This window comes from Myxocyprinus asiaticus, chromosome 28 (genome assembly GCF_019703515.2).
Source record: "Myxocyprinus asiaticus isolate MX2 ecotype Aquarium Trade chromosome 28, UBuf_Myxa_2, whole genome shotgun sequence".
NCBI lineage: Eukaryota > Metazoa > Chordata > Actinopteri > Cypriniformes > Catostomidae > Myxocyprinus > Myxocyprinus asiaticus.
In genome coordinates this window covers 37,992,879-38,017,436 of record NC_059371.1, presented here as the reverse complement: position 1 = coordinate 38,017,436, position 24,558 = coordinate 37,992,879, and the positions used below count along the sequence as shown (strand labels likewise).

Below are 24,558 nucleotides of genomic sequence, written 5' to 3'. Positions count from 1 at the left end.
ATCAAGAATATTTTACATTATTATTATTATAATACGTTGTCAACAAATTCTAGAAATGAACACTGAGAAAATAAAGAATTAATAAAAATGCAATAAATAGCTTAATAAACATCAGTACTGTATGTTCAGTATCAGTCAGTTGCTGACCATTTAAATAAAAAATACATTTAAATTATAGCTAAATAAACATCAGTACTGGATGTTCAGTATCAGTCAGTTGCTGGCCATTTAAATAAAGAATAAATTCAAATAAAATAAATAGCTAAATAAACATCAGTACTGTATGTTTAGTATCAGTTGATGGCTGACCATTAAAATAAAGAATAAATAAAAATAAAATAAATAGTTAAGCAGTGAATTGCAGCTCAACAGACAACGGTGCGGTGGTGGATTGTGACTGTTGAGTGTTGATTTCACGCTATGTTGTTACCTAGTTGGTGAGACGCAGTGCTGGAAAGTAAATAAATTCCATCTTTTGCACTTCATGACAACAAGCTTATAGCTAACTAGCTAATTACGTAGCTACTTTCATTGCTTGTCAGCTGAGTGGAAGCTAATGTATAAACATGTATTCACCAAACTGTTTTGTTCAGGATTCGCAGTTTGGTACCCCCTTCAACCAAACAATTCCGGTCGGTGCATTTACAAAATGTAATATTTAAAAGTCTGGTTTTCCACCGTTGAAAGTTTCCCCTGAACTTGTATAGCAGAATACGGTGTGACACCGCTGCTGCTGTTTATCTCTTGACTCGGCAGGTGTAAATGCTTCTTGTTTTACAACCTGCCCCTAATTGACTGGCAGTATTAAAATAGTCAGCATTTGACTGATACTAAACAGTACTGATGTTTATTTAGCTATTTATTGTTTTTGAATTTAATCTTTATTTTAATGGTCAGCCATTGACTGATATTAAACATACAGTACTTATTTTTATTTAGCTATTTATTTTATCAATTCAGTGTTGAAATGTTATTGCATTGTGATATTAATGTGTGTTTAATTGTGTAAAAATCACATAAAAGAGCCTTTAGATTAACGTCTTTTTCAAGATGCCATTTCGCAAATGTTTTCCACCTTGTGAGCGATATATCATCTCTCTGTCTGACAGGCACGATTGCGGCTTTATACATATGCCTGTGCCAAGCTCACACGGAACTACATAATCAATCCGAGAACAACAGCAAAGGACCTTATGAAGATGCTGGAGGAAACAGGTAGACAAGTATCTATATCCACAGTAAAACGAGTCCTATATCAACATAACCTGAAAGGCTGCTCAGCAAGGAAGAAGCCACTGCTCCAAAACCACCATAAAAAAGCTAGACTACAGATTGCAAGTGCACACGGGACAAAGATTTTACTTTTGGAGAAATGTTCTCTGGTCTGATGAAACAAAAATTGAACTATTTGGCCATAATGACCATCGTTATGTTTGGAGGAAAAAGGGTGAGGCTTGCAAGCCGAAGAAAACCATCCCAACCGTGAAGCATGGGGGAGGCAGCATCATGTTGTGGTGGTGCTTTGCTGCAGGAGAGACTGGTGCACTTCACAAAATAGATGGCATCATGAGGAAAGAAAATTATGTGGATATATTGAAGCAATATCTCATGACATCAGCCAGGAAGTTAAAGCTCGGTCGCAAATGGGTCTTCCAAATGGACAATGACCACAAGCATACCTCCAACATTGTGGCAAAATGGCTTAAGGACAACAAAGTCAAGGTATTGTAGTGGCTATCACAAAGCCCTGACCTCAATCCAATAGAAAATTTGTGGACAGAACTGAAAAGGCATGTGGGAGCAAGGAGGCCTACAAACATGACTCCGTTACACCAGTTCTGTCTGGAGGAATGGGGCAAAATTCCAGCAATTTATTGTGAGAAGCTTGTGGAAGGCTACCCAAAAAGTTTGACCCAAGTTAAACAATTTAAAGGCAATGCTACCAAATATTAACAAAGTGTATGTAAACTTCTGACCCACTAGGAATGTGATGAAAGAAAAAAAAGCTGAAATAAATCATTCTTTCTACTATTATTCTGACATTTTACATTCTTAAAATAAAGTAGTGATCCTAACTGACCTAAGACAGGGAATGTTTTCTATGATTAAATGTCATGAATTGTGAAAAACTGAATTTAAATGTATTTGGCTAAGGTGTTTGTAAACTTCTGACTTCAAATGTATATGCATATTTGGGATGTCAATCAATTAATAATGTAATCAAGTTTTCAGTTACTGTTGCAATTGTAGAAATTCGCTATTCAGCATTGATTCATTTAATTCAAGAGTGAGAGTCCAATAACAGGGTGGATACTGAGATTAAGTTAGTAGTATTCTGCTGGTCATGTGATCCTAATATGGCAACCTCCATGAGGGGACCTTCTCCAAGATTCTCCAAGCAGTTTTTATAAGGTTACTGATATCTGCTGAGTCTTCATCTCATGTAAGTGGTCATGATTTTATACATATGTTTTAAAATTAGTATTCATTTCTTGAGGAGTAGCCTACAACTTTTTTGAATGAGGAAAAATCACTAAGTAAACCTTTAACATTCTCCCTAAATACTCCATCAGCTTCGTCCCAAATCTGCACTATTCTAAGCCATTTTGTGCTGCGAGTGGACTTAAGGAATTTATTCTATTATTAAAAAGTTTATCAGAAATAGAGTGCTCAATAAGAATTTCAGAGATCTGTAAAGCTTTGGTTAAGGCAAATATACCACTAGGATTGCATTTTAAAATTATTTTTCACTTACAACCAAACAATATTTGGAAAGAAAGGTTGTACACAATGCTATTGTTTGGTTTCAGAAGACTTATTTTTTGGAACATGACATTCGTGGTCACTATGAACTGCTAATTTATGTCAAGAGCTGCATAAAGATTCTGCAAGAAATTCTCCATTTTGTATTCCCCGGAAAAAAATAACTTTACAGGTTTGGAATGACATAAAGGGTGAGTGAATAATGGCAAAATATTTATTTTGCCGTTAACTATTTCTTTAAAATAAAATACATTTAAATTAAATCCACAATAAAATGTTCATATTTGTAACTTTCACTCATGTTTTTCACTACTTTGACTCAGTAGCCTACCAATACTTTTTACCAAAAAAAAAACAACCCATTTTGCCGCAAGTTTGCCGCTAAGCTCATTTGCATGTGAAAATGATCAGTGTTGAGTTTGTCAAATTTGCCATGAACTCTTGATTTTTCTAAGGGCAGTAACAAAGGAATTAAAATGCTTACTGGATTTTTAAATAAGGCTCTGAGTTAACATTTGTTCTCAAAGAACATCAAACGTTTACCTAAAGATGTGTTGTTGATACTGAACATATACATGAGAGAGGCGATGAAACTGTCTCGTAGTTTAGATGCTCACAATTATTTTCTCTTCGGAAAGATTGGGAATATTGAATTGCTCCTATTATAATCAATGAAGCCGTTTAATAAAGCAGTCTGTGTGACCTGTGAACAAGGTATTTACTTTTTAATTAATAAAAAATCTTTTTTTCTGCCCTAGCTTCTACTTCAGCTATTCTGACTTCCTTAAAACGATGAACAGTCCTTGAAATGGTCTATAACGTTTATCGTGATATTTTTGAAGGAAATCCATACTTTAGAAATGTAAGTAATATATTGATGAAAAACATAGATATATATATATATATATATATATATATATATATATATATATATATTTCTATCTACTTCTTTCTCATACAGAATTTTGATATATGGCCATATATATTATAATCAGTTTAATAATCAGTTTATTTAAGCATATATGTTCATACACAAATTCCACTAGTAGGCTATGGGAAAATAAGTTACATTTGTGAAGACGGCCATTTTTGTTGTATTTTGAAATATATGTTGTATAAATGTACAAGTTTGTGGCTTTTTTATATCAGGAAAAAAAAACATGTATGAACATGTACTTCATACATGTATTTTGCATATATTGCCATTGAATTTTCTGTATGAGTTGTGCTTATCTCGGGATAAACTAGATTTTGTTTAAATTCAAAGGCATCCATACTTTGGGTTAGTATTTTGAAATTATAAGACACTAAACAAAAATCAACTTTCATACCTCAAAATCAGTTGTTAAAAACATCAAAGATATTCACCACTTGATTCTTCTGTTTCCGCCTGACACACAGGTAGAAAGAGCGAAAGCTTTACTACGCATGTGCAGAGAGTAATCAATTAGCTGGCTAGTGATTGCTTGATTGGCAATGTCCATGAGTGTGTACACGTTCTCGCACACTATTTAAGACAGATATTATGCAAATTGGGTCACTTGGCTTGCATTGGATCAGAAAAAGTCCTGCACTATATCTGAAGTAGATATGCAGATCTTTGTGGGGATGGTGAATGTTTGGAGGATTATGATGTTTGTGTATTTTGTAGGTGAGGAATGGTTTTAACAACCCAGTGGTCATAGTAGAGTTTGGAAGCAGACCAACTGAGTGCAGAAACACTACAAATCATGCCCTGTTTTACATTAATTTGAGTCAATCTTTTAAATTAGTTCAGTTTGTTGAGTTGTGCTTTGAAACTGTTACACTGTTTGTCTGTTTCAGTGGCTCAAACAAAAAAACCGTGTGGCGAACCAAGAATATATCAGGACAAGCTGCTGGACAACCAAATTCTTGTTAAATCAGTATTCAGAAACTTGGAGAAAGTGGTGTATAAATGTGCTCCTGGTTACACGCAAATTACATTGAATATCGTTGAAAGGCTTGAATAGTTTTTAACCCCATCTCCCAGCTCAAAGTGAGAACGCACAACTTTTCACCAATATTTATGTGTGATCTGAAAACTGGCCCAAATTTAACATTGTTGACGGTGCTGGACATGTAACTAAGAGCTTAAATGAAGTCAAATGCTTACTTTCTGAATCACGAAAATACTGAATCACAATCGTTCCCAATAATTTCAGGTTATCCACCTGCTGCTGATATCTCAATCTAACCCATCCTCTGTAAAATGTCCAGTCATTGACATGCCAAATGGTATGGTAGTCCATGCTAAGGGTTCTCCACGTGAGGCTTTGTTTAACACTGTTGTCCAGATCACCTGCTCCCCTGGATTCAGGCTGAATGGAGAACAGGAACTTCACTGTGGAGCAGATGGTTCCTGGACACCAAATGTTCCCACCTGTGAGCTAGGTAGGTGATCTTCAGGAAGCATTTGGTTGTAATGCGGGCTGAAAGGATTTGTCTAACGTCGACAAATGTTCATTTTCGTCTATAAAAACTCACTTTAGATGAGTTGAAGTAAACCGAAAATGTGAGGGTGGGTAGACTTCGCCCCATTATACGGCAACAAAATAAGTTTTTGATTTCTCTTTTGTTTTGGCTTTTCCAATAATATCAAACTAACATTTTCTTTAGCAGCTATACTGCAGAAGATGAATTCACCTGAGAAGCAGCATGTCAGATATTTAGACTTTCTTTTAGTGAATAGATCTTTAATGCAAGTATTTTGTCTTTAGTGCACTTGCAGAAGTATAACCAAGTGAGGGGAAAAATACACTTAAGATGCGTTCTCTTAGGGGGGCCTGGGTTGCTTTGCAAGTAAAGACTGTCTACCACCCCTGGAGTTCACAAGTTTGAATCCCAGGGTGTGCTGAGTGACTCCGGCTGGGTCTCCTAAGCAACCAGGTCAATTTGGTTGCTAGGGAGGGTAGAGTCACATGGGGTAACCTCCTCGTGGTCACTATGTGGTTCGCTTGTGGTTGGGCACGTGGCGAGTTGTGCGTGGATGCTGCGGTGGATGGCGTGAAGCCTCCACACACTGTCTCCGCGGTAACTCGCTCAAGCCATATGGTAAGATGCGTGGGTTGACCATCTCAGGTGCTGAGGCAACTGAGATTTGTCCTCTGCCACCCGGATTGAGGAGAGTCACTTCGCCACCATGAGGACTTGGAGAGCACTGGGAATTGGGCATTCAAAATTGGGGAGGAAAAGGGGAGAAAATCCAAACTTGCCTTAAAGCAAGTCTAAATATCGGATATTTTAAAAAAAATTCCTTGTGCTCGACTACATTTTTAATTTGTGCCATCTTGTTACTTTTCATGGGAGACAATTACCTCTCTGGGTAATTGTCAAGTTGCTTGTGCCCTTTAAATTTTAAAGCACTGATTCAAAGTGATCCTCATGTTTTTCACTCCGGTTCCTCCAGTGAAATGTCCAGTCATTGACATGCCAAATGGTCAGGCATCCCCATGTGAGGTTGTGTTTGACACTGTTGTTCAGATCACCTGCTCTCCTGGATTCAAGCTGACTGGAGCACAGCAACTACACTGTGGAGCAGATGGTTCCTGGACACCAAGTGTTCCTACCTGTGAGCCACGGAGGTGATACAGTGTCTAGAAACAGACTAGATGTAATATGGATTACATGATTGCATATTGAGTTGTCTTTGCAGCAATGGCAATGCATTATTTTGCTGATTGTGGCCTTGGCTTTATAAGGGCTGTCAAGTCAGTGCCTAAAATGTCTGGTAGGTGTTCATGGGATTTCTGTAGGTCAACAGGCCAGCTATGTACAGTTGAAGTCAGAAGTTTACATACACTAGCGAGATGCACTTAGACTCCATTATTCACAATTCCTGACATTTAATCGTCAAAAATATTCCCTGTCTTGGGTCAGTTAGGATCACTGTATTTTAAGAATGTGATGTCAGAATAATTATGGATAATTAACAGAATATTACACTTTGTTAAACTGCAAAAAACCTTCCCCACCTTCAACTGCTTTTATTTTCAACAAACTTAACGTGTGTAACTATTTGTATGAACATTGTAACAAACCAGTTGTTGAAAAGTAACAGTCAGTATATGGTGTGGCCACCAGCTGCATGAAGTACTGCAGTGCATCTCTTCCTCATGGACTGCACCAGATTTGCCAGTTCTTGCTGTGAGATGTTACCCCACTCTTCCAAGGCACTTGCAAGTTCCCAGACATTTCTGGGGGGAATGGCCCTAACCCTCACCCTCCGATCCAACAGGTCCCAGATGTGCTCAATGGGTTTGAGATCTAGGCTCTTTGCTGACCATGGCAGAACACTGACATTCCGGTTTTGCAGGAAATCATGCACCGAATGAGCAGTATGGCTGGTGGCATTGTCATGCTGGAGACTCATGTCAGGATGAGCCTGCAGGAAGGGTACCACATGAGGGAGGAGGATGTCTTCCCTGTAACACACAGTGTTGAGATTGTTGTCATTGCAGGCAAGCTCAGCCCGATGATGCTGTGACCCCATATTTTCAAAGCAACAAAGAAAATATCATTTGATTTTAGTAAACACAACAAATGCATTTCAAAAATATTTATAGACTACCTTGCAAAAACGTTAGTCCTTTTGGCTTTCATAATCTTTAGCGTGCTTCATTTTGAGGCGGTAAGACATTGTATTTACCACAAGTGATTATCGTTATGAGACACACAGTTTGCAGATTAATTTCTAATCTGTGTTTTGTGAACCTACATGACCGATGTCTCCCTTTTTACAACAAGCTGGACTTGTATTTTCTTGACGTTCTATTGAATTATTGCTGATATCAAATGAAGTATAGATGTGCAGTGTAGTCAAGCGACCCTCGGCATGTTAAAGATGATTCAGGTGTCTGGATCAAGTGACTGTCCCAGCAGAGTGTCCGATCATAGTGGACTGCTGCATCATCTGCTAGGCGCTCTCAATCGTATGAATGGCAAAGAATTGGCAACGAGTTTGTGGGTGCGTTGCCATGAGATCATATTGCCCAGACCTAGTAGGACTCGTCTGCTGAAATTGTTTTTATTATTTTATTTTTTTTTCTCTCCGCTCTGAGGTTCAATTTTGGCACCCATTCACTTGCATTGTGTGGCCCTACAATCACAACTCAGCATAAAAGTAATCCTAAGACTCCAGTGGTTAAATCCATGTCTTCAGAAGTGATATGATGGGTGTGGGTGGGAATTGAATCCCTTTCACATTTGTGGTTTTGGTGGTTCTCATTCTTCATGCATGCTGCTCCCTACTAGGCAAAAAGAACCATTTCTAGCTAAACTGCTTCAATATGATCCATTTCTCCAACACTTGCCATATAACTTCAGCACTGATTCAAAGTGATCCACATGTTTATCACTCTGGTTCCTCCAGTGAAATGTCCAGTCATTGACATCATCAGTGGTCGGGTATCCCCACAAGAGGTTGTGTTTGACACCAGTGTTCAGATCACGTGCTCCCCTGGATTCAAACTGAGCGGAGCAAATCAACTCCACTGTGGACCAGATGGTTCCAGGACACCAAATGTTCCCAACTGTGAGCCGGGTAGGTGATCTTCAGGTGTGCTCAAGTAGTGTGTGTTTAGCAGTGACTAAAACCTAGTGCTTTTTGTTTCTGTTTTTGTGTCAGTGACTTGTTCACCACCTGTGGTGGAAAATGGAATGATAAATGGAGAGAGGCCATGGTACAAACCCAAAGACACTATGATCATCATGTGCAGGAGGGGCTTTATGATTGGCTCACCACACATCACGTGGACTAGATGGCCAGTGGCAAACCTTGCCCCATTCTCAATCAGTGGCGAAAACCTTAACATGTATGGTCTTTGACTATTAACTGTTTCCACTAGAGACTGTGCCTCAATGTCAATAAATGACCAAGCTTGATCTTTTTGGCCTCATTCTTGACTAATACAAAGTGCTGTTCTGGACATGGCATTGTGGTAAAGAGATTGCTTACCCAAAAAGAAATGATCATTTAACAACCCTCAGGTTGTTCCACATTCATTGTCCTGTGAAATACAAAGGTGTTCAGTGTAATGTCTAGCCTTTTCCACAAATTGGAAAGCAAATGGTACTGGGCTGTAAAGCAAATGTTGCACCATTTGTTTTTAAATTGGCTGCAAAAATGAAGTACGTTTTGGAGTCTGCCCAAAATGTCACTGCAAAGAATTGTAATTCTGAAGCTAATTCTATTGAAATGGTAGATTCCAATCAGTCTCTGCAGCCAACAACATTTCAGTTCCTGACAAGTGCTAACACTGCAGTTAGCCACCATCCAATGACTGGAGAGTGGAAGCATGGAAAGTTTAAACCTCACAACCATCATGCAAAGGTAATGTGACCTGAAACCTAATGTTGCATCATAAGAAAGCAACACTCCCTAATAGGGAGGTACTGGTGTTTGATGGTGACCCTCTGAAATTATGTATTCAAGCCTTTAAGCATAATATAGAGAATGAAACTAGCAACGATCAAGATCATGTGTACGGTTTTAGAACTGTATATCTGTTAAAACAATATTTGGTTCATAGTTTTCTCCATATGGATGCTGACAGAGGTTATGCTGAGGCAAGTGACTTCTGTCACTGGGAGTTGGTAAGGTCAATAATGCCTATATTGAAAAGGCTTTCAGTTTGAAGAGCGTTCAACCAGATGAAAGCACAGAAATGCATAGTTATGCCAAGGTCTAAAACATCTTGTGATCTGATCAAACCACATACGAATGTGATGCGGTCACGTGTTTGACCACATTTAAGGTGTAAACATCCTGAATGCGTCTGGGCAGCAGCTAAGTGCTGTCAATCAACCGCTGTGCTAAAACAAGTTTGAATTTTGCTGGTTACAAGTAGCTTTACAAGAAAATGTAAGTTCGGAAAGTTCCATTCAAATGGCCTTTTATCGATAAAAATGGTGTGCGTGATGACGTCATGCCTAAAACACTTTGTCGCATAAGTTTTGGTTTAGCACAAAAGAAATCTGCCCTGAAGACGTTTCCATTCAGAAATGTGTGTTTATCACTAATTCACCTGCCAGATGTCCCTATTTTTTTTTCCTCCGAAGTTTTGGTAAAATGGGGAGAGTATTGAGACAATTCATTGAAATTAACATTTCATGTCATTTTAATTCACAAATAAATGCAATCAGAAGAGGAGTTGCAATCAAAAATGTCACTTTTCGTTTGGTAATTTATTGAATTTAATAGGGAATTTTGCCAGCATTTTTTCAAAAGCTAAACAATTTTATAGAATATTAGTGTTCCAAAAAAAGCACACCGATGCTTTTCTCCTAGTATTGTGTATTTATTTTTTTAATTATAAAATAAATGTTTTTTGTATTGTGGGCTAATTCCATGACTGCTGTCTTATTTTGAATGGTGTGGAAAAGCAACTTTAATAAATAAACGGATGGCTACTGCGATTAAATTAATCTCAAACAGTGGCCATTCATTTGTTCTCCGTGCACTTGTAATATGTCCATGTCTTGCAGTGATCGGATCTTTATGCCGTTAAGATCAATCCATAATCACGTACAATTAATTGGCTTTCAAGGATGTATACCTTGTCGTGATTAACACAGGGTAACGATTGGGGTAAATCTATTTTAAAAAAAATAAAAAATGTAGTGTCACATGACAGAATTTACCCCAATCGTAATTCGAATGAATTAATGGACACTGTAAATTGCATTAATTTTAGATGATACATCAGGACCAATATTACAGTCCTATCAGAGGGACAACAGCTCCCTTTTGACTGCAATTCCTCATCTAATGATTGTATTTATTTGTGAATTAAAATGACAGTAGCTGGTTAATTTCAATGAATTGTCTCAATACTCTCCCCATTTTACCAAAACTTCAGAGGGAAAAAAACTTATGCAACAAAGTGTTTTAGGCATGACGTCATCACGCACGCCATTTTTATCGATAAAAGGCCATTTGAATGGAAACAGGAAGAAGATGGCAAATTTCGCACAAAATAGCGCAAAAAGAGGATTGACTCTCTGATTTAAAAAAAACAAACAAAAAAACAAACCCTTGCTCCGCTCACCTACTCTGGTAGGGACACTTATGAGAAGCACAAACATCTGCAGTTCAGGTTAATACAGGTAATCCACTTAAATTTCAGCTGCATTTGGGAGAAACGGTGCACCTCTTTTCTTTGCAATTTCGTTGTCTCTTCTGACTTTTTGAGCTTAAATATCATGCAGTAACTGACAGTGACTGTATGTCGTCATGAAACAGGCGGTGTTTAAGATGCATGTTCTATACATTTTGATTGTTTTAAGCACCTGCATGCAACCATCTAGGTGTATGTCATGTTTATGTGCACTAAATGTTTAAAAAGATGGGGTTTTGTTACTGTATATGTTTGCTTTGTTTTTCAGAGGTTCTTTATTAAATTGTGTAATGCTATATTGTCGGTGTGTCGATTGGAATTATTTAATAAAAACAAGTTTAAAGTGCGTTCCTTACCCTATTAATGTCATGACTTTTCAAATAATAATTTTTAAAACTGCATGTATATGAAAAATAATGTATAAAAATGCATCATCTGATTGAAGTCTTGAAGTTCGTCCCAAATACACACTTTTATAACTCATGAATCCTCATGGACTCGCTGACTAGCGCCCAGCGTCTGCCCTCGTTTATGTTACCAAAGTCTGGACTCGGAGCAGGACCACAAGGGCTCAGAGTGCCATTTGGGACAGGGCCTCTCATGAACATGCGCTCATTTACAGACCCACTGTACAGAAATGCCAGTTTACTTAGCACCGGCTTTTAGCACGTGCTCAATAAATCAATGTAAATAGCTGACATTATGGGAACATTTTTGCCATTGCGAGCAATGGCGTCGACAACCCAGTGAGAAAGTCTTTGCTTGGAGATGGCCAGACCTTTTGAACTGTCTCCAAAGCAGACAAAGAACTGATCTGTCAGACTGAACTGACAAGTAAGGTCAATATACATGCAAAGCACCCTCACAGGCAGAGCATGTGCAAACTCTGTGCATCGTCTGATTTAAATAGAAGAGGAGAGAAAGCATTTAAGGTTACCAATGGAGCCCTGAAGGGAGTGGCCAAAACTTGGGGCATTTAAACTTCTCTAGGCTTGAGAATGGCTTTTGACAAGCCAGGTCCAAATTCCAAACAAAAATTGTCAAAGCCAAAGCAAATAGCAGTGCAGTCTTCAGAGGGAGTATGCGCACATTTACTGCATCAAGTGGCTTGAAAAGGAACCCATATGGATACTCAGTACAAGCACTAAGTCCCAAAATGGGTCAGTTATGGGGTGAAAAGGCCTCCGCCATCCTGCACCTTTCAAGAATTTAATGACCAATGGGTGTTTGCCCACAGACAAAAATCCAAGGGGACGTGGCCTGCCACTATAGCAGCGACATACACTATGAGTGTGAATGGAGTCAGTCCTGCATCCGAACCCTCTTGTAGGAAGTGAAGCATCATATGCACAGGGCAATGTGCTGGGTCCTCATATATTTAATTTATCAAGTGCTTGCGATAAAATTATTTTAAAACAGTAACGTTCAAGGCAACGCAGATAGCAGAGAATAGACTGGGCACGCGATTGTCACTTGGTGTATGTGCGTGCAGTGTGCATAGGTGCTGACTCAAATCATGGAGCATATTATTGACCGCTATGGATCTGTGAGGATATATCAAAGGATGGGTTTCAATTAATGGTTTGCCCCATGAAATAATTCCTATCAGTCTTAAGTTCAGCGCAGACTGACAATACGCACATTAAACCAGAGCAGAAAGTGAATGTCTATGTCAAGCGCTTCTGGAGATCATTTTACAACACAGATTTGTTTAGGATATCCCACAATATGGTGAAATTTAACTATGTTCATATGCTTTTTCCAAAAAAAAAAAAAAAAAAAAAATATACAATTAATTGAAGATGTATTTTAATATCTGCTACATAGTTAATGGTAAAACAGTACATATTATACACAGACTATATGCAATTTCTGTCAGCGAGAGCAGATCTGTCCTTAATGGAATTCTCCACGGGGGCCCTCCAACAGCTCTACCAGGTCTGGGAACCAAGGGCAGTTGGGCCATTCCGGTGCAACCAACAACATGGTTTCCATGTCTTCCCTAATTTTGCACAGCAAACAAATGGGAGGGAACGCATATTTGCATTTCGCTGGCAAATTGTGTGCTAGGGCGTCCAAGCCCAGCTGAGCTTAAATTGTGGAAAACCAGAGTGCATTGTCTCCAGAGAGGCAAACAGGTCCTTGGCTTCCCTGATGGCCTCCCAAAACCTCAGGAAGTCTCCATTTCCCTTGGCTGATCCCCTGATGTGAGAGCAAGTCTTCACCGCAGTTCAGGAGACTGGGGACGTGCATCGCAGGTACTGACAGGAGATGCTTTTTGCACCAGTGGAGAAGCTGGCTGCCAGGTTCAACATTGGGTGCGACCGCACTCTGGCAGTTTATGTACACCACAACCGCTAGTGTTGTCTGTCCAGATCAGGACGTGAAAGCCCTGCATGACTGTTGAAAACAAAAATGTCCAAAACAGAGTGTCACTACAAGACATAAGCGACCATGTCTCCAATGGTCGTAACAATAAAGCATCCTAAATTTTGCAATCATCTCACGGAGGACTACTTTTTTCAAGCTTGTATGAATTTTTCTCTTCCGTTGAACACAAAAGATGTTATCATGTTGTAACAGCTTTAACTCTGTTACCTTTAGAGGTTATGTTTTTCCATGCCATTAGGGGGCGTTAACCATCTTCATAGATGAGTATTTAGCCAGGTACTATACCTGAAGAAGTAGGCAAGCATTTGGATAGAGGAAGCACTGGCTTTCTTGTGCTATTCCAACTTTCTTTCTGAGGTCCTTTGATTGAGAAATTTGTTTCCTTTTGATCAATCAATAAGTAGTGTTGTTTTTTTCTTACATGCACTGTATGGTTTTGGTAATTTGATTTCATAATTTCTACTTCTTTTGTGTGTGTGCTATGTAAATGATTGTGATGATTGGGCTGTTGAATATAATATACATGCAATTCACTGCAAAGTTTGGGTCAGTTACTTCATGTACATTGTTGGGTAAACCAAAGGAGATTAACATTCATCTTTTAATAATACCTAAGATAGCATTAAGCCTTTCCGTCCTTACTCTGTTATATAACTTAAGCCAAAAAAGGGGTAGCGGTTATAATGTTAAGCAGAATGTTAGTCTAAGTCACCAATGCATCTTTTTTCTATACAGTGACAATGAATGGTGACTGAAACAAACGTTCTGCCTAACATCTCCTTTTGAGTTACAATGAAGAAAGAAAGTCATACAGGTTTGTAACAAGAATTCACATTTTTTGGGTGAACCATTAAGAAATACTGAGAGAGAAGCTTTTTGATTTATCAGTTATGATAAACCAACAAACAGGGAAGTAGAAAAAAATCCACTCGCTGTGAAGGTGTGCAGTATCAACAACGCAGAAAAGATTTGGGCCCAGAGCATGAGATATGAAATTGTGATCGTGAAGAAGAAAATTCTCATGAAATGCCTCTGTGCTCCATTTTACATGCCCGTAATGACACACGTATCAGGAGCAGAGCATCGAGCACCATCTGCCAATAGATTGGAATGATTCTAAAGGGCTTCAGAGATCGTCACTCCTCGGAGTTTCCCATAGCATTAGCTAGTGACGCAGCTTCAAAGTGATTTTACGATATGATTCCAAGTTAAATATGAATAAATGACTTCTTAAGGTGTATGAGGCACACAATAATAAGATGAATTAAAGTAGTTACATCTTTATTTTCTAGTGTTTCATTAGATTTTTGTTTTTAGTTATTTAGCTTACATTTATTATACTTCTATGACAATATTTATATTTATCCACATCATCTAATTTTCTTAATTTTTTTTATTGTAATTTATTTACATTAAGCTGGTCACATGATCTCAACATTGCGCATAAAATGTCACCCAGTTCCATTAGGATAAATAGGAATGCTAATAGTTCTTTACATGTATTACAGACAGTATAACATTTTAAATATTTTTCAAAAATACTAATTATTAACTTGCATCCAAACATTTTTTTTTTTTTAGGAAAAAATAGTGCATTTAAAGACCCTGTGAAATCAAAATTAAAGTTTTGCTGCTTTTTGTCTATATCTATTAGCTTTAAGGTCATCAATATGCTAGTGTACTTCTAAATTTTTTTATAAATCACATTATAAATAACCTTGCCGATGTCGCTGTTCGTTGTTGAGCGAGAGAAATCAGCAAGCATGGGTCATAAGTGTGTCTTTCGCTGTTTGAAGGCACATATTTTATTCAGTTTTCCAACCGTAATTTGGTTGAAGGAAATGCAACCTTCTCAAAAGCAGCCACCCTCCCCATCTCCACGCACCACTCCCGAAATGGGGCGCTCCAGCCAAATTCCATCCCCTTAAAACAATCTGCCTGCCTGTCATAACACTGGTCAGGACCCAATTTTTTATGTATTTATCTCCTGTATCGATGACGCACCATCGCCCAAAACACAGAGTCTGGGGCAAAACAAAACCCGAGTGCCCAACACGTGACACACAAAACTCTGAACCTTCAACCAAAATTCCTGGATCTCAGCACACCATCAAAAAACATGGGCCATGTCTCTATCCTCCGATTGGCATCGCCAGCAGGTGGGTGTGTCTTTAAGACCAAGCCTATACAATCTAGAGGGGGTCCAATAGAATCTATGTACAATCTTGAATTGCATAAGGCGCACCCTTGCATCTCTAGATACAGACTTGACATTTTTTAGAATCCTAGCCAACACTCCCTCCTCCAATACCAAGTTTAAACCTTTCTCCCATAATCACTTGATAAAAGTTAAAGCTCCGTCCCTCAGACTCTGAATTAGCAGGGAGTAATACACTGATGCCTCATGACCTTTTCCAAAAGCAGTAATCACCACTCTCAGAGTATCTGCCACTTTAGGGGGGTGTATACTACTCCCAGAAATAGTACAAAGCAGATGGCGCAGCTGTAAATACCTAAAGAACTGAGATCTGGGAATCCCAAAATGTTGAACCAAATTTTCAAAGGATACCAACACTCCACTCTCATATAGATCACCGAGCATATTAACCTCCCTCACAATCCACTCTGACCAGCAGAAAGGGGACTTATTAATACATAATTTTGGGTTCAGCCATATGCTCAAAGCAACATTTAAATAAATGTCCGAATTAAATACTCTGGACACTTTTGTCCATACCAGGTGCAAATGTGAGATAACGGGGTGTAACTTAACTTCTCTGGTTAGATTGATAGAAAGGCTTTGCAATGGCAAAATAGGGGCAAGAACTTCCTGTTCAATACAAAACCAGGGAGAGGCTCTCTCAGGTGGAGGTGACAAATGAGGCAAATGTCTGAGACCGAATGCATAATAATAAAACAAATTCTTGGGTAGGCCTAGCCCACCTTTGTCAATCGGCCTATGTAACTTATTGAAATGTAATCTGGGACGCTTACCATTCCAAATGAAGGACTATGCTATGCTATCAAATTGCTTGAAATTAGAGAGGGAGACATCTACAGGGAGAGATTGTAGCAGGTAGAAGAATTTTGGAATACAATTCATTTTAATAACATTAACCTTCTCAATCATAGATAAATGTAATTAAGCCCACCTGCCCACATCGCTCGAAAAACTTTTTATTAAGGGGTCAAAATAAACTCTAAATAAATCACACAAATTTGCTGGGAATAAAATGGCTAAATACTTAATGCCCTGTTTGGGCCACTGGAAGACGCCTGGCTGAAAAGCCGTCGCTACCATATCAAATGCCTTTTCGGTATTAAGTGAGATGGCAGAGACCGGAGTCTGATCATTCACCACTGACCACATAATATTGATGAAACACCTAATGTTATCAGAAGAGCTGAGGCCCCAAATAATCCCCACCTTATCTATATGTATAAGAGATGTCATAACTTTACTTAATCGGTTTGCCAAAATTTTTGACAATATTTTTACCTCTAGCTGGATCAGGGAAATTGGACGATAACTCTTACACTCGCTTGGATCTTTGTCCTTTTTAAGAATCAGACTTATCCGGGCTTGTGTCATGGTTGGCAGAAGCTTTCCCTTCTTTAATGACTCCGTATAAACTTCTAACAAATGTCGAGCCAGTTCTGTAGCACAAGATCTAAAAAATTCAGCGGCAAAACCGTCTGGCCAGAGCCTTGCCTGTAGGCAAGGCCTTAATTACCTTGCCAAGCTCCAAGTTTATCTCAGAATCAAGAGAATTTTTTTGCTCAGCCATCAGTTTAGGGAGCTCTGTTGGTTCCACAAAATTTCAAATATTTTCATCAGTAAACGAAGACGTGGAGCTACAGAAATCAAGATAGAATTCTTTAAAAGCATTATTGATATCAATGGCCGAGGTAACATTTTCACCACCAGCAGATTTCACTAAGGGAATGGTGGAAAAAGACTCTCTCTGCTTTATATATCTAGCCAGAAGTTTCCCTGCTTTGTTTCCCGACTCAAAGTATGACTGTCTTGCCCTGAATAGCCAAAACTCCACCTTCCACCAAAATAGTGTTATATCTGTATTTCAATCGGGTCAATTCTCTGAGGCCATCAGACAACATTCGGTGCTTCAGCTCTGCCTCGGCACTTTTAATATTCCCTTCCAACTCCACGAGTTCTCGTGCTTTGGATTTTTTGATGAATGAGGCATAATGTATGATCCGACCCCCTAAGAACCGCCTTAAGTGCCTCCCAAGCCCCACCCACAGAGGATACTGAGGACCAGTTTGTCTCCATGTAAACATTGATTTCAACTTTTAACATTTGTTGAAATGCAGGATTTTGCAAAAGGGATACATTAAAGCACCAACTATGATTTATTTTTCTCTGTATGTGGCAACACCTCTAAACTCACAAGGGCGTGATCTGCGATTAAGACGTTTCTAATTAAGCAATCGACAATAGATGAAATGAGGGACTTAGATATAAAAAAATATATATTCTAGAATTAATCTTATGGACTGTTGAAAAAAATGTATAGTCCCTACCAGATGAGTTCAAAAGTCTCCAAATATCTGTAAGACCAAGATTTTCACACATCCTGTGAAGCGTCACATTGCTCTAGGGGGCTTACACACATTTGCTTCACTATGATCAAGGACTGAGTCCATCAAAAGATTAAAGTCTCCTCCCAATATTATATCATGAGGGGTGCCAGCGGCTTGCAACATCCCTATAAAAAAGCCCTGATCATCAGCGTTAGGTGCGTAAATATTAGCCAAAATCAACCTTTGCCCCTGAATTTCTGCTAAAACAATAATGACTCATTTATCTTTAATCTGTTTGAGACATTTGAATTGTAGATGCTTACTTCTCAATGTATTTGAGCCTCTGCTCTTACTTTAGCCAGCACAAAAGAAAACATGTCCACCCCATTTCTTCCCAAATTTGTCAGATTCCTGCGGGGAAAGATGCATTTCTTGAAGAAATACTATATCATATTTCTTTCATTTAAGAAAAGAAATAACCTTCCTCCTTTTTATGGGGTGCCCCAACCATGTGGAGAGAGACAATCCACTCATATTAACATTTGACATTTTGACATATTAGAAAAAATAGATTGTGTCAAAAATAAAATTATAACGACCACATTCCAAAATTAGTGCAACAATCAAACCTCGAACATCCCCCAGAACAAAACAAAACAAAAACAAAAAACAAAAAAAAGGAAAACATGCGCGTTAACCCCGCGCATGACAGCGCCAACTGGCGTCCATCCCTCTAAACTCCAAACAGTCCATGCACGCCTACGAGAGCTTCCGCAGCGAATTTGCCGTCAGATTGCTCAAGTCCGGTGCTTCTATACAAATTTTGTGAGACAGAATTATACAGCAAAAGATAATCTATAAAACAAAAATACAATTATAATGACCACATTCCAACCAATTGGTGGAATAAACACAAAGAATGTGTAGATTCTTCCACATAACTGTCCCGAAGGTGTGTTCCTCCACAAAACAAGCTCCAGCCGCTAGCGGAACCAGCACAAAAAACAAAAAAAAAAGCCGTTCAGTTTCCTCGGGCAGTCAAATGAATGTTCAGTGAGCCGGCCCATTCGGCTATTACATGAGTGCAACAAATGACCTAATCACTCCAATGTCTTGCAAGAAATATTCCACAAAACAAACTCCAGCCAATAGGAGGCATAAGTACAAAGAATGTGCAGATTCATCCACATACTGTCCCATAGGAGTGTTACTCCACAAAACAAACTCCAGCTGTTAGGAGGAACCAGCACAAAGAGAAACAAAAAAGGCGCTCAGATTCCTCAGACGGTCAAGTGAATGTTCAGTGATTCAGGCTCACTTGGCTGCATCCAGAGTACCACAAAATGACTTACTCCATTTACTTTATGAAGGACATCGCTTGCTGTGGGCATGTAAATATTTTGCGGCCATCCTTAGTATCTATTCTCAATTTGGCCAGGAACATGAGTGCAAAAGCGACCTTCAATTGACGTAACAGTTTCTTGCATTCCTTGAATTGATCACATTTCTCTCTTGTTGAATTTGCAAAGTCTGGGAACATGAAAATGCTGTGGTTCTTCCAAGAAAGCCTTCCTTTACTCCTCGTCTTGCGTAAAAAGAGATCTTTATCAGATGATCTCAGAAATTTGGCCTGAATTGATTGGGCCTGTCTCCCTCCGTGGATCTCCGAGCTGGAACTCTGTGAGCTTGCTCGATTTCCAGCTTATGGCCTGTTATGTTGAGCAGACTCAGGAAGAGCCCATCTAGGAATTTCACCATACCTCAGCCGCCTTCATCCTCAGGAATTCTAACAGTTCGGACATTGTTTTGGCGGTTACAATTCTCCAAGTCTTCCAACTTTTCCCAGACGTGCTCTAAATCTGCCTTGGTTGCTAGCAGGTTAGCAGCTAATACCTTCTTCAATGACTCCAGATAATCGATCTGTTTCTCGACATCCCCCACTCTTGTAACCATTTCAGTGAATTTTGTCTCCATGTCAGTGATCGATCAACGTATTACAGCAAGATCCTCCAAGTCAGCGACGACCTTCATCAGCATTGCAGAATTTCACGTTGCCATCCAAATTGACACCCGGGCTTTTGGCCTGCTACTCAGGGGCTTCAGCTTGAACATGTAAGTGTCTTTTAATGTCTCCAGAGCCCGAGGATTTTGAATTCTTTGACATATTGTCTCCCTAGAACAGTTAAGAATCAGGGTGTATTGAATCTCACCGGTTTATGACACAAAAAGTATTAAAACTAGCAAAATGCACAGAGCTCGCCGTTCACACATCCGAACATCTCATGGCACCACGCGACTCCGAGTTCATGCATTTTGAAGAAGGATATATTTGTGCCAGCTCGCAGCTTTGTGACAGTCAATTATTCCTTCACCAATTTAGAGATGTTCACCGTGGGGTTAGCGAGCTACCTTCAATTGGCAGAGATGGACGTTCCTACCCTTTACACTGTGGGGATATCGCCTCCGGTACGAGTAAGTATTTTTATGTGACAATTATTAAATGAATTGGAATCAAAATCAATACATTTTCTAACATTAATTTTCTAATCTCCATATGTTAGCCAGCAACTAGAGATGTTGAATGTCAGTATAACTTGGCGCAAAACACCGCTAACGTGGGCATTCAAGTCAGGACGGCAAAAAACGAATGGAGGAGTAAAGGTAGCATATAATATAAAACCATTTAATTTAAGTATTGTGCTGTGTATTTCCAAAAATGAACACAATTTTTAGCAGAACGTAACCAATAACCAGAACTAAGTGATTTTCAATTGTTCCGGAATAAAAAAATTATTTTTAAATGCTGGTAACCGGTTACAAATGGTTAATTTTGTTCTGATAATTTTTTTCATGAAATTAAAGGCCAAAGGGTTTATCACAGTAAATTTAAACCACTTCATGTTGCCCGAAAAAATTAAACATGCTTCAGTCCTGAAGGAAACTTCTGTATCACACATTTATTTGCCTAATTGCCCTTTGTGGATGTCACATTCCAGCCCAGTCTCATGAAAATTCGTACATATTTTATGATTTGGGTATTTCGTATGATTTCGTTCAAGTTCGTATAAAGTTGTATGATTTCATCATGAGCAAATGCCTGGATGTGTAATGTGGAAGTAAGCGCAAGCTTCGCACATGAGGCGTTAAGGACATGCTTATTAATATGCCCTTCCCCAAACCCCTTATCTAAACCTAACCGATCAGTAGTGTGTGTATCCATGATAGGAAGCTGTTGTGTGTGACAGAAGCAAGTAATTTTCGCCTATTAGATGGAAACGATGTTCAGCGACATTATTGGCTGTAGTGAAAGCCATACGAATTCATACGAGTGCAGTCGTACAATATCATATGAATTAGCCAAATTTAGAGAAGTTGTATGAATTCTTATGATTTCGCTGTGAGCATGTTTAGTACATTCTCTGAATGAAGACCAGAGAAGATGAATTATAGATAATTACTACATATCCATGCACAGCTAATCTAGGTACAAGGAAAATATTCTTAGATAAAAGGTTAATTTCTTAGTTGTTTCCAAGTCTTCACTGAATTATTGTTAGATATTATGCATTAATACAGATTTGATGCTGCCAGGTTTTGACTCAGAAGCAGATCTGTAAATAAAATATACTTCACTGTTAATTAACTGCTTGTTATGATTTCTATGCCGATAAATCCACCACACAGAATTTTTTTGTTTGTTTGTTTGTTTTGCTTATTTTCGCTTATTTTGTTGAGGCAGTGGCATATTTTTGGCTTGTTTTTCCAGACCATGTTGTTTGTTTCTCTCGCGAGGTCTGGCAACACTGCAACTGGTATTTCGCCCACCCCTTAGCACAGAGTACTGTCATTTTTAAAATAATATTATTAACCGTTCTTTTATTTTGTTCTAACCAATAATCTTTTGGAAAGGAGGCTGTGGAACTTCTGAACCAGAATGAAAAAAATATAGTTTTTGCTCAGAATGAACCGAAATGAAAAATGTTCCGTTTTTTGTCCCTGCTTCTAATTGAGTTGGAATAGCTCAACCACCTCTGGTCTCTTGGATGCCCCGCTCCATGCAGGATTCCACTGACCAAGGATCTGCTCACGGAGGAGGGGGGCACAATTTGGCATCTGCAACCGGAATTGTGGAAACTTCACGTCTGGCCTTTGAACGTTACCCATCTAATGCAGAAGGGCTCTCACAGCCAGTGCTCGGTACCATATGATGGCTTTCCAGTTGGATTGTGGATGCCACTATGCTTGCATATGACTCGCAAGGCATACAGTTCCCTATTGGTGTTAAAGCTCACTCCGCTAGAAGTATGGCGTCTTCATGGGCATGGTCTGATGGTGTTACCCTAGAGGACATCTGCCAAATCAAATTTCCAATGTTTGTAGAACTGCATTCTTCCACCTCAGAAATATTGCTAAGTTATGACACATGCTATCTGTTTCTGATGCCGAAAAACTAAAAATACAGAGAATATCAAAATCCACAAAATAATTTTCATATATGGCTCCTAAACTATGGAATAGTCTTCCTAGCATCATTCAGGACTCAGACACACGCTCTCAGTTTAAGTCTAGACTAAAGACTTATCTATTCAGCTAGGCATACACCTAATTTATCCCTCAATTCATAGTTATGTTGTTTGGTTAGGTCTGTTGGAACCGGAAACACTTATTCTTTAAACCTGCTTTAAAGCGAATGGAATCTATGCTAATTTTATTCTATTTCTTTCCCTATCTAAACCTCTGGATTATATCACAAGGTTACCAGAGCTTGCCAGATCCATCTGCGGTCCTGCCTGATGTCCGACCCCCACTGTTTCGCTGAGTGATGATGACCAAATGCAGCATGTGCCAACCAAACTTCTTCAGTCTACTAAGACGGATGTCACGTCTAGATGTGTTTTTGTTCATGTTTTGTGTTCATGTCTTTTATTTTAAAGTTTAGTTCCTGTTCCTGTTCAGGTCATGTGGTTTCATGTTATGTTATTTCCTGTTTTCATGCCATGTTTGTTCCTGTTTCCTTGGTCATGTGATTTCATGTTTCCCTCCATGTTCATGTGTCTTGTTTTCATTGGTTTATTGTCTTGTTACCTTGTTATCAGTTCTGTCTTGTCATTGCTTATCATTGTCTTGTTTCTCCCTTGTCCATGTATTTAAGCCTCATGTTTGCCATTGTCCATTGTCAGGTGTTGTGAATATAACTTTGTTGGATTGTTCATATCAAGTCAAGTCATGTCAAGTTCATGTTTTTGTATTTTGTTCACGTTGGGAGTTACGGTTTTTGGATTTCACGACTGATAATAAACTGCACTTGGGTTCATCACACATCATCATCTTCATCGTCTGCCTCATTACAGAACGTCTGCATCATTTCCAGCATCATTACAGAATACCTGACAGACAAAAATGAACCCAGCAATCCAGCTTCTTCATTTTCACCAGGGGAATCGATCCCTAGAAAATTATGTGGTGGACTTCTGCGCTCTGGCCTGCCGGGTGGACTTTAATGAAGTCACCCTCAAGGACATTTTCCGGGTGGGATTGAATGAGCCACTCTCTCCTTGATGCCTGGAGTTTGCAGTACCCTCTATCTGGCTCAGTATATCGACCTTTCCCTGCAGATAAGTGGTTCTACGTCCACTGTGGGGGAGGCGGATGCCAAGCCGGAGTCCCACGTCATGGCCGCCAAGCCAGAGTCCCACGTCAAGGCCAACAAGCCAGAGTCCCACGTCATGGCTGCCGAACCAGAGTCCCACATCATGGCTGCTGAGCCAGAGTCCCACGTCATGGCCACCGAGCTTGCGCCACCTTCTGCCCCGGATCCTGAGTCAGCTCCACGCCATGTCACAGCAACACCAGAGTCAGCTCCGTGCCATGTCACAGCCACGCCAGAGTCAGCTCCCTGCCATGTCACAGCCACGCCAGAGTCAGCTCCCTGCCATGTCACAGCCACACATGAGTCTGCTCAATGCCATGTCACAGCAATGCCTCAGCCTGCTCCATGCCATGTCACAGCCACGCCTGAGTCTGCTCCATGCCATGTCACAGCAACACCTCAGCCTGCTCCATGCCATGTCACAGCCACACTTGAGTCTGCTCAATGCCATGTCACAGCAATGCCTCAGCCTGCTCCATGCCATGTCACAGCAACGCCTCAGCCTGCTCCAGGCCATGTCACAGCAGCACCTGAGCCTGTCACAATAACAACTCAGTCTGCTTCACGTCAAGTCACATCCGAACCTCAGTCTGCTCTATGCCATGTCACAGCCAAGCTTCAGTCTGCTCCACGCCATGTCACAAGCAAGCCTCTGCTCCACGGTCCAGGCCCGTCTCTGCTCCACGGTCCAGGCCCGCCTCTGCTCTACGGTCCAGGCCCGCCTCCGCTCTACGATCCAGAGCTCACGCCTGCCACGGCCAACAAGTTAGCATCCATGCCTACCATTGCCAAGTCAGGATACTGCCATACCATGTTACTGACCAACAAAAATGAACCCAGCAATCCAGCTTCTTCGTTTTCACCAGGGGAATCCATCCCTGGAAAATTATGTGGAGGACTTCTGCGCTCTAGCCTGCCGGGTGGACTTTAATGAAGTCGCCCACAAGGACATTTTCTGGGTCAGGTCATGTGGTTTCATGTCTTGTTATTTCCTGTTTCCATGCCATGTTTGTTCCTGTTTCCTTTGTCATGTGATTTCATGTTTCCCTCCATGTTCATGTGTCTTGTTTTCAT

The 24,558-nt window shown here is 39.7% G+C and overlaps 2 protein-coding genes across 2 annotated transcripts in view; both read left to right on the top strand.

Annotated features, from left to right (window-relative positions):
- Positions 1–24,558, top strand: part of LOC127418535 (sushi, von Willebrand factor type A, EGF and pentraxin domain-containing protein 1-like) — a 176,187-nt gene that overhangs the window by 138,096 nt on the left and 13,533 nt on the right. The window lies entirely within an intron of this gene.
- On the top strand, positions 7,390–8,608 carry LOC127418849 (C4b-binding protein alpha chain-like). The gene is made up of 2 exons (XM_051659711.1): positions 7,390–8,323; positions 8,408–8,608. Exons 1-2 carry the CDS (start codon positions 8,128–8,130, stop codon positions 8,605–8,607), a joined length of 396 nt encoding a protein of 131 aa, XP_051515671.1. The 5' UTR covers positions 7,390–8,127; the 3' UTR covers position 8,608.

What these genes read in the sequence shown, in the direction of transcription:
- LOC127418849 (XM_051659711.1), top strand. Translation starts at nt 8,128, where the DNA reads ATGTTTATCACTCTGGTTCCTCCAGTGAAATGTCCAGTCATTGACATC. An exon ending in TGTTCCCAACTGTGAGCCGG is followed by an intron (nt 8,324 to 8,407) that starts GTAGGTGATCTT and finishes TTTTTGTGTCAG; the next exon opens with TGACTTGTTCACCACCTGTG.